The 18,311-nt window shown below is 37.0% G+C and overlaps 1 protein-coding gene across 4 annotated transcripts in view; it reads left to right on the top strand.

The window, feature by feature from the left end:
* Positions 1 to 17,050, top strand: part of lilli (AF4/FMR2 family member lilliputian) — a 357,328-nt gene extending 340,278 nt beyond the window's left edge. For 3 of the 4 annotated variants that reach the window (XM_083123637.1, XM_083123634.1, XM_083123638.1), the window contains 7 exons: positions 874 to 1,258; positions 2,322 to 2,635; positions 3,955 to 4,149; positions 5,323 to 5,400; positions 7,361 to 7,457; positions 10,754 to 11,156; positions 14,526 to 17,050. In XM_083123637.1, the coding sequence (XP_082979763.1) occupies positions 874 to 1,258; positions 2,322 to 2,635; positions 3,955 to 4,149; positions 5,323 to 5,400; positions 7,361 to 7,457; positions 10,754 to 11,156; positions 14,526 to 14,647 (1,594 nt within the window). In that variant the 3' untranslated portion in view covers positions 14,648 to 17,050. The remainder of the gene's footprint in view (positions 1 to 873; positions 1,259 to 2,321; positions 2,636 to 3,954; positions 4,150 to 5,322; positions 5,401 to 7,360; positions 7,458 to 10,753; positions 11,157 to 14,525) is intronic. The other variant, XM_083123636.1, reaches the window with a different exon arrangement.
* Positions 17,051 to 18,311: the final 1,261 nt, after the last annotated feature.

Genomic DNA, 18,311 nt, shown 5'->3' with positions numbered 1-18,311 from the left:
TATTCAAACTAATCTAATGCTTTCTGCCATGAACATCACTGTATCTTGTTCCTTCCTGATATTGTAATTGTTAAAATGATATTGCCTACAATCTAACTGTCTCAGCTGGACATGCAATTCCAGTTATCTTATCTCAAATTGAATTGGACCTAAAACAAATATTACCACAATTATATGGCAATACAGATATGAACATACACTGGCACATACTTGGGTTCAAACTCTTACATGTAAAGTGATATTTCAGTATTGTTATGTTGAAAAGAAATTCCAATTTCATATCATACCATTTCACTTACTACACATAATGGAATTATTGGTCCTAATAAGCATGTCCATCATTTATGCGAGTAGTGTGTTGCTTCATCCTACCATTTACTCTAATATGTTCAAGGAATTTTGCACAACTTACAGAAGAATCCAGGCCCAGAAAAATGTTGTGCCAGCAAATAAGCTCTAAATTTCATTTTCCCCCCACATTTTGTGTACAACTTCACATTATTTCATGACAAAATGTGGCAGGAAAAAATGCAGTTTTTGCCCTTTTAAATCAGCTACATTGAGCATTATAGTGGGTAATCTCGAATGTTGTGTTCCCGTCAAGAACAGAAACATCAGAATTGATCACTCTAATAACAGTGGTTTCTTGGGTTTTTTTAAAAAACCAAGTTTGATGGGAAAAAGTGAGGGAAAACTTTAATTAACTGGATTGAAGCATATAATATTAATATGTATATTCCTTTAGCATCTGTACTTGCCAGCAAATATATCATGTTGTAAGTAGAAAAATGTTAAATTTGTAGAAAGTTCTGTACAGATTTGATGTTCCCAAAGTCAAGGCTTGTTGATTGATCTTTTATTTTACTGCTGTAGAGAACCAAAGCACGAGGAGGAAACGAAGTCTCACCACAGTCACATACGTGAGAGGAGGCCAAGTTCTAGTTCAGTTTCGTCAATTTCAACCGTGTCAAGCCGCGTATCTCATGTCAGTAGCAAGAGCAAAGAAAGACATAAAAGCAAGGAGAAAGAGATGGAGAAAGAGAAAGCCAAACGTGAAGACAAAAAGACAAAGAAGAAAGAGAAGGAGCGAGATAGCAGCATAGATAGTAAAAGCAGTCGGAGAAGTCATAACAGCAATGTGGAAAAGGCTCACCGAAAGGAGAAGGATAGGAGTAAACGGGATACCTCAAAGGAACATGAATCAGATCGCAAGAGGAGGAAGACGGAGGCAGAAAATAACCTTAATTCATCTAGTCAAGTGAGTACACAGTCTGTATTAAATTTTATAACATATATTACTTATTAATGTAAATTTACTTGTTGGAATACTTACACTGAGAAAATAAGTATGCCAAAATCCAATATGTAACATTTTTGCTGATAGCTATACTAATACTGATAATTCTAATTGCAAATATTCCATGAAGAATATAAATGGTTCATCAAGGCCATTAATTGATGCATGGAATTGTGTGACTGAAATGGATTTGCCTTTGAAAAAGAAACTGCATATATTTACTTAACAAAAAAGGGGATATGTATTATTTGTTCATAGAAATAATAACAAAAGTTAGAATTTTGCAGTAATTTACAGACTATTTGTATATATTGGATCGGAGTAATACACAAATTGTGTGTCTGTTCACCAATACTGATGGAGTAGTGGTTAATCTATCTCGCTCCTAATATATACACTATATTATTTCCAGTCAACTGATTTTCCTGTGTTAATGCAACTTAGTAATTCCATTTTTATTTTATTGTGCCTGTAATACCCAGATTATACAAGTCTAGCAAGGATTTATATAAAATGATATTAATCATTACCTAAGCCTTAGATCTCTGCCAGATTTTTTTTTTATTGACTATTTTAACCAAGACCCCTCTCTTCAAGTACACTTTTATAATTTCTATAGTGATTCATTTGGTAATTTTTCAGCTGTTGTAATGTTAGTGTAGTTCTTGAAAATGAAAGTAACTTTTTGAAATGAACCCAAAGTCCAAATACGATGCCATGGGTCTCGAGTTCGAATCCCAGCCTGCTCATGGATGTTTCTGAGTGTCCATTGATCAATTTCATCACTCGTCCCCATCTTTGCAAATTAGCCAAAAGTATCACAAGAGCAAAGGAAAATCAATCAATCAACAAGACCCCTAATACAAACCTACTTACCCAGCTGTCGATAATATAGTGCATAATTGGGTATTCGTTAATTAACATATTTTAGCAAACATGTTTGACGTGCACTAATGCTAATGATACAATGTCTCATTTTGTGTGCCCATAATGTATACCTCTATAACCTCTCTCTCACTTGTAGGTTTCAGCTGGTTACAGCATGGCAGTGGACATGCAGCCAACAAACCATGAGCGGGAAGAGGAGCCTGTTATAGCAGCAAGTCAGTCTCCGAATCATGAAATTCCGCACCAGTCTCCTTCTTGCCCCGAGCTGTTATATTCAGGAGTGCCACCACAGTATCCAACATACTCCAGCGGTTACGTCCAGCAAGGTCTTCCAGCTGGACACCTGCCAGAGTGGGAGCCTGTGGTTCCACAAGACTCATCACAGAAAGTTTATTTTTCATACTTCGAGAGGGCTGAGGAAGAACAGCTGGATGATGAAGATAGGTGTGTGTAAGTTTGATTATGATTTTTTTTTTTTTTACATTATCTTCCTACTTTTGTTGTGCATTTATCTTCCTACTTTTGTTGTGCAATTGGTATATTGCATTAAAAGTAAAAGCTGTTGATCCAGAAATGGCATTTGGAAAAACTAATTTTTGTTGCATGACTTTCCAAGCCAAGAATCTATTTAAATCTATATTAGCACTGTTTAACCTTTAGCAAACAGGACTTTTACACTATAAACCTTCTGGGTTTTTAGGCATGTGCTTTTCAAGTGTGTGGTGATGTACACTGAAGAGGCTGCTTATTTTTAGAAAGCTGAAGTTGTTTTTTAAAGAAATGATACACTCTTGTGGAAAGTAAATCTTTTCATTTGGCAAGCCAATATGACGTAACCAAATCTATTTGTATGAAGGTAAAGCATAACATAACCCATGATGCAACAGCCAATGGGGGCCAGCCATACTCCCACCACCTCAGCAGAGGTGGGCAATCAATCAACCAGTTATGAGGTGATGTGTAGTCAGCACAACAACCCCTCATCCGTTGTAGGTTTCAATGACTGGGTTATGTTACTCATTTGTAGCTTCCAAATTCCCACATAATGGCGAGCAGCCACCAGTTCCATGCACTGGCCGAAATCTCTGGAGAAAAGTTGCCCCAAGGAGACTCGAACCAGCATGCATTCTGTAGTCTCAGCCCAAAGCCACACAGTGATGGTGTTGGGCTTTGTGTGAAGGTGGGATGTCAAATTTTACTTTATGTGGAAGTCCATGCACTCCAATCAAAATAAATCAAACATCAACAATCTATGACAGACAAGTCTCAAGGAAGCAGCTTTTGACCAATCTACATTACTCGTATTGCATTGAAATTCAAGCATGCCATGCATCCATATGTATATAAACTAAAAAAAGAAGCAAATGAAATATCAAGTTATTACAGAGAAATAACTTAAAACTTTGTCATACGAGGCCACTGATCCTAAATTCGACCAGCCACCTTTTATAGTCTGATGTAAAGATAAAGTAAACAATAAGCAGGAACCAAACTGTCCTCCATAATTCAACCTCTTACTACTGCAAATGAATCTTGGGTTAGAATCCCAGATAAAGTATTGATGTTACTTTCTTTTCATAGTTACCATCATGGATCCCATTGTTATGGTAAATGTAACATATAACTGTGCAATGTGAAGCAAAAGATTCAACTAATGGTTGAGCGTGCATTCTTTGCTGAAATTTCTTACGTATTGTTTGTATTCAAATGATTCCGATTTATTTGTTGTTGCCTCTTTTTGTGTATTAAGCAAATTCTTCTACTTTCAGGGATCAAAACAGGTACCTGACTGAGGCCAAGCGGCTGAAGCATGGTGCTGACCGAGAAACAGACCACACAGCACAAGCTATGAAATATTTGGAGGCTGTGTTGTATTTTCTCCTGACTGGGGATGCCATGGAGCATGAACGGGTAACTGAAAAGGCAGCTTTCACGATGTACAAGGATACTCTAAGCTTAATAAAGTGAGTCGGAGATTTTTTTTTCTTCTTTCAATTTTTAGCAATTTTGTCAGTTTCTCTTTCAGAAAAAAAATCTTTAGATCAATAACACAAATTTGTCATTTCGGTGTACTCTAATGTTCAGCAGTAGTGCCATTGTAATCATTCAAATGTACTTTCAATTGTACAGTAAACTGACGAGGTGCCTGGGTGATCAATTCACCATCTTGCCACTGAAGGTTGCAGGTTCGAGTCCAGGCCTGGGCATGGGTCCTTTGTAAGTGTCCCTTCATTAATTTCATCTAATCATCGTTCATCATCATTATCACTATTAGCCAGAAGTGGCAGAAAAGCAGTGCAAAATATGATAACTGCAATGCACTGAGTAATTTTCATGCTGCTCTTTTCAACTTTAGAACAAACATTCACAAACCAATATGCTTCTGTTCACATGTATTTATTGAACATTTGTTAGTGTAAGATAATATATACCATGTTTTAAAATTACATAAAAAAGTTCATAGGTAAATTATGTATAAGACGTGTCATGAGAAACATCTCCCTGGTGTTGCAATGGTAATATTGTTGTCTTATTTGTAATTAAGAGGTACTCATTTTGAACCCTGCTGGAGGCAGTGGTTCAGATCCCTTTTAAAACTGTAGAGACCAATCGGCACTCAATGATAGGTGTTCGAGAATTTTATTTTTATGAAGCCACTACTATTGTATTATACAGGGTGTTTAAGAAAACTGTAACTGAAACTCAGCACTCAATTCATGTTCAGTTACCATTTCTTTAAACACCCTGTATCTGAATGTGATATTGACTAGTAGAAGTAGAAGAAATAATACAGTCTAAGCTCCTAAGTGAAAACCTTGTGATATAGTCTATACCAGATTTTACATTCTTCCACATTGTGCATTCAGTGTTAGCTAGCATGTTGTAGAATTTTCCCATTATTTCCCACCACTTTGGCCCCTGAAAATATAAAATTTAGTTAATATCATGGTTTTTGATAGTTTTTCAGTTGAATACTTGTTCACCGATTAAATTGTAAATTACTATTGATTGAAAAATGAAAGCAATGAGGAGAATTGCTGTCAAATATAAAGCAGTAACAGTTAGCTGTAAAATTATACTATATAGAAATACTAGTACTGTATGGCAAGTATACAATATTGTTTTGTATCATGCAGGTACATTTCCTCCAAGTTTCGCAACCAGCAGAGCTGTTCTCAGCAAGGCAGTATAGACAACAAACTTGCAGTATTGAGGTAAGTATCTATTAATATAAGGCTCATTCAATATATAACCGGAAATATGTTCTAACAAATATTTATTACAGTTACCAAAAGAACTACAGTACTATGTTCAACATAGTATCCCCCCCCCCCCCCTCTTTAGTTCAATGCACCTATGCGAGCTCTTGATAAGGGCACTGATTCCACAGGGAAACATATCTTTTGGACACCTGCGTAACCACTCATGTACCGCTGACTGGATTTTGTGGTCATTCTGGAACCTTGATCCACTTAGTGCATAATCAGTGGGCCAAAGGTGGTGCGAGATTGGGTGAATATGGAGGGTAAGCACTCAAACTTTAGGTCCTCGATGGTTAGACAATGTCACACTGGCAGTGTGTGGTCTCGCATTGTCATGGAGCAAAAGCACACCAGACCACGTCGTCTCTGCAGAATGGCTGGTTTCAGTTTTTCACGCAAAAGGTTGGAGTAGAAGGTACTGTTTACATTATGACCTCTGGACATTGTACGTATGAAGTAATGGCGGGGAAAGAGAGGCAAATCATCTCCGGTATCAAGTCCTCCACTTGAGCAATGTTGCTTTCTGTGACTGCAGTGACAGAGCGACCTGGACACGGAGAATCTTCAACACTGGTTACACCCTGTTTGAACTTCTCAGCCCACTCGTACACTTGTGATCGACTCATACAGTTGTCACCGTACTGAACTGTCATGCGACGATAAATTTCTATTCGTCTCATGCCTTCACTCAACAAGAATCTCAAGACACTTTGCTGCTCCAGCTTGGAGCACTCCTGTAAGGGTGCCGCCATCTTTAGTAACTGTTTCCCAGAATCCCGTGCACGAAGCAGGCGTGCCAGCCCCAGCTATGACTAGCTTACATATGCTTTCATAAAATAACAAACATATAACAATCACAGTCGTATGTTAAATTTTTTATACTACTTTTCCGGTTATTTATTGAATGCACCATGTACTATGCACCAAAACCTGAAAATATGATAGCCAGAGCACTTACTTCACCTTGTTTTGATACGTGTGTATTGATATAAATTTTACCAATACAGATAATGTTCTACCAATCAAATATAAAATTACTAATGTTCCATGTGACCAGGTGCCTGAAATAATGTTTTTGTTTTGGACAAAGGAAGCTGCCTATTTACACATGTAATTTATAAAACTTTATAATGTACCGTATTTCACTGCATAATCGTCGCATTGGAACGTAAGATAACAAAACCAATGATGGTGGTGCAAAATCTTGACACATGGAAGATCAAATTTTCTCAAGTGTAATATTTCGACTATAATGCATAAATCTACAACAACTTATGTGTTAATTTGCTATTTCAGACCGGAAAATAATATTTGGTAAACTGACATGAAGAAATGCCGTGTGTTGATTTGGATTTTTCAATTTTAACGTATATTGACGAGCATTCTGTGGATCCTAATCTTGCACACAAGACAGTTTGGTAATAAAAAATTAAGTACTTGCAATACTGTCACAATTTTCTTTAAAGAAAGCTTTGCATAATGGTTGCACCCCATTTCTTTGGAGAAAAATTAGGCATAAAATCTGCTATGATTATTGTTGTGTATGCACACACAGAGGTTAAATGATTCAAACACGTGGGTACTTCATAATATAAAGATTAACACGAGGATACAAAATATCGATGATTTAATACTCAATTACAGGACCATTTGTAGGGTGGCTGAACACACATTCTCGTAAAACCACAACGTTACAAACAATTGAATATCGATTCAGATATTATGCACACTTGACAGTTATGCGATGAAATATGGTATTACTTCATATTCATAAAAATAACCAGGCAGAATTTTGCGCTAAATTACAGGCTATTTGTTGAAATGTCTAATCTGTGTGTCAAGATGATCTTAGCTATATTCTGTGAGTATTTATTTACTTAATTCACTGATCTATTTTTTTTCTTTTTCACAGTCTAAGGTGCCAGTCGCTGCTGTATCTGAAGCTCTTTAAAATGAAGAAACATGAAGTGAAGGAGTATCAGAAGATCCTAACAGAATATCACCAGAAGGTGAGTTGTTTTACCTCTAAATTTTCTTCTTCATTAAATCTAAAGTTCATGTTGTGGGATATTGACAATTTCAATGTTTACCATGCACCGTGAGGACAGTTGAGAATCTATTTAAAAACAGATGTAGCATGCTCCAGTCTGGAACGATGGAAAACACCAGCAACAGGGCTCGGCAAGCCTTTGCCTTCAAAGGTCTTTTGTGCCACAGAGAGAGTTCTAAGCGCACACGTACATGGTGCCATTTCCCAAAATATGTGTGTGTGTGCACGTGCATGCAATAGGTCTCCTTGAAAACTGTAAATCCGCTAAAATGTAGGGCTCTTTTCCAAGTCTTCATGTGTTGCTGAGCTTTGTAACCAATCTTTCCCAGATTCACTACCTATGATAGGCACATTGGACACTGGTTTAGGTATCACTTTGTTACTCGCCTGCCCCCCCCCCCCCCCCCACACACACACACTTTACATCCGCACTCGAGGTTCGGTGCACTTCGTACTCAGCTCAGATTTGTTAGGGGTATCTTTCTTTGTATGACAATGCACGTTTGTTGCTACAAGTCAACATAGTTATATAATTAACTACAAGAGACAACGGATAATCTTTTGCGGAACCTTATTGCTAGGGGATAAATTACCTTGTCCAGCATCTGTGAAATTAAAAACTGAAATTTTGGATATTTTCTAAAGTTTAATTAACGTAAAATTTGAAGTATATACAAGTCATATCCGAACATTCATTTCTTTAACTATTGGGCCAAAACTCTAATTTTGATGTTGGAATCTCTATTGTTTGTAACTGAATGCTTTACATTTCATGAATTATATCGGGAGTACGCTTGTCACAAGGTAGACTTGCGTTACTCCAAGAAACATCTTAACAGGCAGGAGGTTGCCCGATGTGTACATTTCTCAACCTCCACGGTGACAAGGCACTAGGCTGCCCGGCGCACCGTAATTACTTCAAAATAACATCCAGTACAAACTACCTTTTTACCTATACATTGGACACCAAGGCACTAGCTTGCCTGGCAATCTAATCTCTTACAGCTTCCATTGTGGGAGATCTGTCCCCCGGTCCTAGCTGACCGAAGCAAAAACAGCCTCTCCCTTCCAAGTCTCGGTTCCAACAGCTGACCTCCCCAAATCTCATCTGGGAGTTAATACATATACGTTTTGTTGGCATCTGTTGCCAACGGTCCTTCTTTCAAAATGTTTCCTCGAACGTTCGAAACACGAAGAAAGAACAGAGTTTTACATGTTTTTTTTTATACATGGAATATATACGAACCTAAAAATGCATAATAAATTGAGATACACTTATCACATATACATATTTTTATACACGTAATTGCCTAATTAATTAGCATATTAATAAATATTTCAATAAGGAAAAAAAACACTGTTGACCTGACACGAGAGCAGGCTAACAACTTATACTAAAGGTCCAGTCCTGATCAGCCTATATGAGCATGAAGTGGACGTAAAATTTAACAATAGTCCCTATTTCATTTGTGTGTGTGTCCCACAAACAGCCAAATTCCATCTAAAGCATATTCACACACTCGCACATCTTTATACCCCCATTTTCTCTTCAATAACATCATATTTTACCTTGCTACTACATAATATTTTGTGTATTCATGTACTTTATTTCATCTCATTTTCCTTAGAAATGTTTTCTGTGTAGGTTTATTTTTCTATATAGAGCATCAAGACATTATTTGCATGTATAAAGGAAAGGGTTTGTGGCTTAACCCATTCGCTTCATATGAAGAGCAGGACTCGCATGAACCTGTTACGACACACAAGTTGTATGACGAGCTCAGCTCGCAATGCTACACTGCTTGATAGAAATGCACGTAGTTCAGTGTGTAGCTCATAGATGTTAATTGTATTCATTATAAAAAGAAGTCCAGATATGTGATGTTTGAAATTCCTTCAGTGTGGTGCCACTCGATGTGTTTGTGTGGAGTAAGAAAAAAACATTTCTTTATCATATGCCACTCTCCTCAGCTGCCATTATGGCATCAAAATTTCGCATTTTCCCCAGTTTAGTAACCAATTTAAATTTATAAGTCATTTTCGAATTTTTATGCATATTTATCCTCTCAAAATGCATATTTCGACACTAGGATCAAAACTCGATTTTTCATGGAATCTGCTGTTCAATGCTAATATTCCTTTGAAACTAGTTTTCTACACATCCCAAACCAGAGATAATTTTCAGAAAAGTATTGGATTATTACACGTTCTGAGCCAATAAAGCTTATATATTCTCACATTTCAACCGTTTGATCCGAAGTTTGTTTTTTATGGAAAACTTAGAAAACTTAAAATTTTCAACTTTTATGTAGGCAATTTATTTAATTTATTTTTGCACTCCAAACTGCTGCACTACAGAATTGAAATACAATTTCTTGGTCAACTCCAAAGGTATTTAAATTTAAGGTAATGAATAATATATGCAAGTCCTTACTGGGCATCACACATTTCTTATCACAAGATTTTAACTGTAACAGTAAAGTATAAACAGTGGTGAACAGCATAAAAAGGAATGTATATACTAATAGGACTGAGCTAATACTGATGTATTGCTATTGGCCAATACTTTTCCAGAGTCTTGAGTACCTTTTGGGTCTGCAAGAAAGCCACATGCCACTTTCACAATCCTGGAAATTATGCAAAATAATATTCAGTTTTTTGCATCAGTATTGTGTGAAAAAATGGAATTTGTGATGTAATTTAATTTATTGTAGTATTTCAATATAATTCTCCACGTGACAGTAAAAACTTACGACACGTGCTGGCAACATACTTGAACAACATGACATATTCGGATAGACACTGCAAGTAGCGTCAGCATGCTGTTTGTGCATTTTGTATTTCTTCATGTCGTGAAGCAAAATTTAGTGAATATTCTGAACAACTCGTAATTCTTACATCGGTATCTGTGGGGAAATCTGTAAGTGTGTCAGGATGGTTAAAATGGCTCTTGGCTCAGAACTAGTATATGTGTGGAACCAAGCTGAAAAACTTAATATGTGGGAAAATGTAAAATCGGGGGAAATTTTATAACATTTTTTACTATATTGGACCATGAATATTGAATTTATAATGCAGGAAAATGTAAAACCAGGGAATGTAAAATGGGGGTCCAACTGTATAAAGATGTTCTGTTTATTGATGTGATCTTCCATGAAATTAATCTGTACAGAGCATTTGGATTGCTTTGTTGCGAAGAATTTACTTTCTGAATATCTCAGTATTTATGTTAATGAATATGTTTTATTTTTGCAGGCAAGTCCGACAGCCCAAGCTCTGCAGCCTTCACAAGAACAAAGCCAGGGTACCTCATCTCAGTGGGGAGGGATCAGCCGCACGACCGGCACCCCTTCTCCACTCTCCCCAACCCCTTCTCCTGCTGGTTCTGTCGGGTCAGTGGGCAGCCATTCTTCCGGGTACAGCAGCGAAATAGCCAACGGTAACGGAGGCGGGAGCGGCAGGGTGGCTGCCGTTGGGATTACACCTCCTCCACCACAGTTGGTGCAGCCCCCAGCGGCCAACATGGGTCCTTGTGTGTCGGTGTCGTTGGGGGTCCACAGTGCTATGCAGAAGCAGAACCAGCATTTCAGTTACCTTATGAGTTGCCATGACCTTTGGGAGCAAGCCGACAGTTTGGTGTTCAAAGGACATACTCAAGGTGAGTATACTTACTTATCTGTGAGGGTCAACTTCCCTGGGGCAGTGTTGCCACAATCTGAGGGCATAATTTCCCTTTTCAAGGGGCAAAATTTCCCTTTTTGCACTTTTTCCCTTCACTAAAAACCTTTAAAAATAATATTAATAAATAGTACATAATCTACTATTTTTGAGTTTGTTGTCTGAAATTTCCATGGAATTTTGGTATTTTTAATCCACTTTCGTTCAAAATTTGGTTCAAATTTCCCTTCATAAAGGGAAATATCCCTTCATGTGGCAACACTGCTCTGGGGTGGGGACATCACAGCCAATTGATGACTTGTTTCAGTTTCAGGCCATTTCCTTGGCTCTTTTTGAGGTGCTGAGACCTGATATGTATGGCTGTGATAATTTGTAACACCTCTTCAACAAAGAACAATGCCTAGAGGCATTCTTGAAGACATTGATGGTAAGGTAAAGTTCCCCATGCCATGATGCCACATTTAGATGTGGTGGTAGGGCCCCACACATTCTCGATTTCGGCCATTTTGGAGGTGATGTGATCAGCACCATGCTCCAGCCTCCTTTTACTATCCCCTGAGGGTTGCCCCCAGGTACCCATTTATTTGAGGCCCCAGAGCCGCTTTATTGGGGGGACAAGGCCAGAAAATTCCGACAGATCACCCACCCTGGGAATCGAACCTGGGTCTTCTGCATGGCAGCCAGACACCCTACCGACTAGACTACTGCGGCTTGTGATGATGAGCAAGCAATTATTCTATTTCTCTGTAGAAAATTGTGAAGCTAAAGTGTCTTACTTTCTAGCAAGAGGGGAGGTGAAATAAAATACTTCTTAATTACCATTTGTAACCTTCATTTTAATAATTGGTCAAAGACAAAAATGGTATTCTGGGGGTCATTTCAAGGGAAGGAGGTGCATTTACCACTTTGTTTCTAGTGTCCCCAAGATACAACATTTTGTGTCCCCAAGTTCTACAGACACTGAGCTTCACAACGAACCTGAAAAAAATGCAAATCATTTCCAAAGCTTTATTTCAGTCACAAATATTTTCAGTCCTTTCAAACACAAGATAAAGATCATGAATTGTGTGGAAGAGCTTGCCGATCTCCTTGTGATCCAACATAGTTCATTCGCTTCCAGTTATCCTGGGTTGTGCAAGGCTTGTTTCGTGTACTGTACTGTCCTGGTCATAGTAGCAACAGCAAAGAGATTGTTTTCTAAATTGAAAAATTATAAGAACCTATTTACGCAGTACTATGAGCTAGGAAGGCTATAGTGGTCTGGCTTTACTTTCCATTGAAAATGAGTGAGCCCCCCCCCCCCCCCCCGAAAAATAATTGATGCTTTTGCAGACAAAAATCAAAATAGAAATTTCAGTCTCAAGTCTAACACTGTAAATGCTAATCAGTTAGTCAATAATGTAAACATTGTAATGAATCATTAATCTTAATTTGTTGATTCGTAAATAATGTATTTCACAGTATCTATTTTATTAGTTATTTTGTACACACACTTATTAGTCTCTAGCATTTAACAAAAACAAATAAACACATCTTTAATCATAATCAAGAGAATAACAGCAGTAACTGGGTGGCCCGCTTTAGTAGTCTGCTCTAGGCCCTCTCGTGTCTCGTTATGCCCCTGTTTTTGGCTAATCGCAATGATGAGGATGAGTGAAGATTAGATGAAATTTATTTATGAACACTCCCAAAGAACAGTCCTGCCCATGTTGGGATTTGAACCTGGGGTCAGTGGAGATTGAAAGTCAACCACTAAATGGTAGCAATTGTCAGGAATCAACAATCTAGTTTAAATGTTTTTATACTTCCAGTACAACTTTCAACAACCACTAACCAAACAGAAACAACTAGAGAAATGTACTGTGTCTTTATCTACATTGACAGCTTGAAGTGTGACAGAAAACATGTGCAGAATTATCTGTTTGATCCCATCCCCCGTACACAGATTCCCAGCAAGCCTTGCAATCCTAGCTTAATTGTGTTAAATATTGCATAATTTTACCCTGCTAGCATAGTGGGAAATTGTGGCATAATTACTTCAGACGTGGCTTCAGACCTGTTAGGAGAAAATAACGTCTCACGGAGTTATCTGTTTATGTACAGTTTATTTACACATACCTTCCCTACTCCGTATATCCATCTTTCCATTACAGATCCAATAACACATGCTCTAAGTTGTATTTTGCCCCATCACACAGAGAAATGCACTTATCAAGTTTTCACACGCAAAGCGCTAACCTGCTCCCGCAATTTATCACACAGAGGTCTCTATGCCATCCTCTTATTAAGTGCAGTACATCTTACTAGAGCTACGAGCGCACTATTTAGCATAGCGCTAACTGCCCCCACTGTTTACTCTCTCTGCGTGTCGATGCATCCATGAAACTGTCGTAATCCATTGCAGGATGGCCACTTTCTGAGATATGAGAGAGCGTAACAAGTCAGAACCCGGTATACCTCCGACAAACGACCCACCCCCAACCACCGGGGCAAGGCCTTATTGTTACCTTTCAAACAGGGAAGCCATTGAGGGAAAGCAACCGTTGGCTTCCCCTGCTACTGGGCAAAAGGTAATCTAGGCAAGAGCATTTACCAATATAGAAACTTATCCATATACTTTCCATTTTGCAGTTGTGTGCGTAAAAACCACACAGCAGACCTCACCCGTCACTATAATGTGCCGGCAGTAGGCTAGTTTAACAAAAAGTCTGGAAAAACCAGTGTATAGTATGTATTAAATTGGTCTTATTTTGTTATGTACACAAGTGTTTCTTCTTTGTAGCTAATCAGTGGTGATTTATTCATTCTAGTTTTTGGACTTTAACGTAGGTAAATCTCTTTAAAAAATAACAGTGGTTAAATGTCCAAAAACTAGAATGGACACAAGTGTTTGTATTGAAAGTCCATGGCATATATTAACTTCGCATGTTGATAAAAGACAAAAGTATGATGTAACACAGTAGTTCCCAAAGTGTACACCATGGCACCCTGGGATGCCGTAACTGGCTGCGAAATGTTCCAAGAGTTTCACTGAAATGCCACTTATTACAAATATGTGCTTAGTACTTTTTACACATAAAATGTTTCTGAATTTGAAATATATGTTTATTTTTTAACTTAAGACAAGCAACCTAACCATACTAACTGAGCATTGCAAGTGTTAGATGGTCCTTATTCTGATTTGGGCACCATGGAAAAATCTTGAAACACTAAGGGTGCCATGAAATGAAAAAGTTTGGGAACCCCTGAATACAACATACTTGACATTTCATTGAAAACACGTGAAACATTGCAGATTAATCGTAACCTTAGCTGCCCTGTCAACTTTTATTTCTCTGCTTCATTTCAGATTTCTTTATCGAGCTGGATGGAGTGTGTGGACCACTTACTCTTCATAGTTCTCTTCGGGATCTTGTCAAGTATGTCAGGTTCGGGGTCAAGCGGCTCAAAGATACCTACAACCTGCATTGAAGCAAAGTGAAACTTCTTTGCATCGAGCAGTTCAAATTGGAAAAGAAAAAAACAGGCCTCTATGCAAATTTCTTCTAAAGACAGACTAAACACAAATATTCCATTGAACTAGAAATGTAATAGGGTGAAACATATATTTTGTTTTCTTTCTATGGTCCCCGATTCTTGTTTTGAAACGGCGACTCTTTTTATTGTGATGTATTTGCAATTTACATGTTTGTAGATATTCAGCTTCCTGGAGTACATATATGATGTAAAAAATATAAGAATGTATCAATAGAAAAAAGGATTGTATATTTTTGTACATAAAGTAATAATCAACGATGGATTTCCATGAGGAAAATAAAATATACTATTAAACTAGAATTATCCAAGAGGCCAAGATACTTCTGTCAAATGTAAAAATGAAAGAAGACCTTCTCACCCAATGTACAAATTTGTAGATGATTGTTCTTTTTTGTTATTAGTTTTTAGATTGTGTTAGAAATGCTCCTTCATATACACACAACATGCACAGATATACATTAACTTCAAGTTTGTTGTGTTTAGAATAAACAAAAGATTTAGCTTTGTTGTGATGTAAGGCTGTGCAACAAGTACAGCAACATGATTTTTTTCCTTCAACGTTGCATTTATGCAGCATTACACTGCAGCACTGCTATGTACATAAAAAAGAAATAATACAGACTCAAATTTTGTTCCTACCTTCTCATGGAGGCTTAGTTATGTACATTGACAGCTTGAAGTGTGACAGAAAAAAACATCTGCGGAATGATCTGTTTGACCCACCCTCCCCCCTTCCCCTATCCCAAAAACAATTTGATTTTATTTTAACTTGTAGTAAATAAGAGGTTAAAAAAACGACTGTTCATTGATTTATCTAAATGTAATTGTTGGAACAAAAGACATTGTCTTATGAAATATAACATCAAAATGTGATTCTGGTCTTCTCTGCATAATGGACGTAGTGGAAAAAGTAATTTTAAAGATTTTCCTCTCCATTGTTATTATACTCTAGATCCCTATGTTACGTAAAATGGACTTGTATTGAATTTAGGTTTGAATTTCCTGATGTCCAATTTGCCCACACAATTTATTGTGAAACTGAAAGCTCTCAAACATGAAAAAACATATATTTATACTCACTTGACATTGTGTCTAGGAACACAATAAACCACAGTGGCAGATTTTTTTCGTTCAAAGCGTGAAGTAGTTTTTAATTTATTTTTTATTTATTGTGAATCATATTTATTAAGACTTCTGTTCTCTTATGCCACTGCCTGTGTATTTTGTGTGTACACATACATGGTTGCTAGTGCTTAATATTATGCATTGTTGGAAAACTTAATCCGATTGGCTCATGAAGGATTGACGAGAGAATTATTTATTCATTATATGCTCTCCTGTATCCAAAGCATGTAATTTTTATTTTCCTTATGTTAACTCGTATGTGACTCATCAGAGAGTTGTTGTGGGCTGTGCACTCACTGTAATGCCTTCCATTTACGACATACTTTTTACAGAGAAAATATTGACAGAAAAAAAGGGGAAAAAGTTTACATGACGTATATATACATACACATACACACAAATACACTTAAGAAAAAAGGGTCTAGGAAAAAATTTTGAGAACAAAGTAATGTATTTTTATACGATACAGTACTAATTTTGGGAACTGGGAAGGAATTACATAGTGTCATCGTACACTTATTTTATATACCAAGTTGTGATTTTTTTCTTTGTCATAGATGAACAACGTTACCATTTTTGATATAAAAAAGGATGTTCTTTGGTGTCAGTGGCAAAAAATACATGATTCAGAAGTTTTAAAGAGCTGCTTTATGTCACATTAACAGATATACTGATTTCAGAACAATAGGGTATATGCTTGCTCCTGTTGTTTATGTACTGAGTTTAAGAAGTATTTTCAGGAAATGGAAAAAAATGAACTTTATTTTTTTTTTCTTTTGTACACTTGGTATTGTGTTAAACATAATGGAACCATACTAAGCTCTGCATAGTATTTCTACAATTATTATTTTTTAAAGAGATCATTTTTCTTCCAATAAATTTGACTAGATACATAAGGCATTGTACTGTTGTTTGTTTTTGAGGTAGAAGGTTGTCAACTTACAGTGAGCATTGAGATCACTTGTTTGTTGCGAAGCTTCTGTGCGAAGGTCTTTGGGTAACTGAGCCTCCTAGTTGAAAGACAAGACTAGGCAGTGGAAGAGGAAGCATAAGCCCAAAAGTGACCTTCCATGTTAATCAGTACCTTGTGTATAAAAAATGATTACATAGTAATGTAGGCAGAAGAACCACTATATTTCATCCTTGAAGGACATATGTTGTTTTACAGATTTATTATATAAATGTAAATATATGATCAACTTATTTAATAGAGCTGTTGGAGTTTTATTTCTGACCTGATGTTCATGTGCCGTGACATATAAAGATTGATGTTTCACCGAAAAAGAGAACTGGATTTTCATCAAGTTTCAAATAGTTTGAGCTGAAAAGCTAACTTCGATTAACTGCCAATATTCTTACTGCCAGTACTTTCAATGTTATAACAATTCTTATGCGACATTTCACACTGCAGCTGCAAGACAGGTTGCAGTGGTGAAATTCTCAACTAATATGTGACATATGTCAATTTGGTGCGAAATCTCCCAAAGTGATGCACACTATGCATCATCTAGAGAAAAGCTGCATGGCAAGCTTTGATTGACCCTTCAAGGGCTGAAGTTTAGTCTCTCTTTAATTTAGCTCATAAGTGTTAGTATATAAGTATTATAATATTGCACCATATCATCAGAATTTTACTTTAACCTGTAAGAATGTAAGTATGGGTAAAAATTACCCAGGCAATTTTGAAATATATTTTTTGATCGCTTCCAATGAGTGTCCGAGGCCACTAGAGTACTGCAAATTCTCTATCGAATCTCCCACGCTCGAGTACCCTTGATCATACCGCACTCGTAGTGGACAACGTCCTGTATTTCAGAGCCTAATGAGAGGCATTGTCAAGTTAAAACTGATACATGGAAAGAAACCACTCTATGCAATCACAATTCTAAATAATAATTCCGTATATTATTATTTAAGACTCAAAGAAAGTACATATATGAGTATGCAATATCTACAGACCGAAACGTAAAATGGATACACGTGCTAACAGACCTGCCTAAGCAATTACAAATATTGTATCACAGTGCAACAAGTTCGTGTTCACTTACCGAAAAGGATAATATTATTCTGCGAAATAATAAAACTTAGTTATATCATTCAATCGAATGTCATTTTAATGTGACAATAATCGTAGAAACATAAAATGTCGGCCCATAATCATCTATTTCATTTTCACATATTTTGGTAAGATACACAAAACTGCATTATAATGTTGTGATGACTACTATGTTCACTTATTTTTCAATTTCACTTCGTCTTTTACTTCACGATCCATATTTCAGGACCCATTACCATAGACAGATGACGGAAATACATGTACTAATTGGGTTAGAGTATATTCCACTCGGAGCGTAAGACCTATCAATTCTGCATGCCATCTAGCGTAGCCTGTATGAATTATTTGCCGCTGAGCGAAAAATGCTCATTGCATCACTAGAGTACCTTTCCAGTGAACTCTTCCAAGTGTTAGACC

This window comes from Lepisma saccharinum, chromosome 6, assembly GCF_977018435.1.
Source record: "Lepisma saccharinum chromosome 6, izLepSacc3.1, whole genome shotgun sequence".
Taxonomy (NCBI): domain Eukaryota; kingdom Metazoa; phylum Arthropoda; class Insecta; order Zygentoma; family Lepismatidae; genus Lepisma; species Lepisma saccharinum.
Note: the sequence above shows the minus strand (reverse complement) of the source record. Positions and strands in the feature narration are given on the sequence as shown.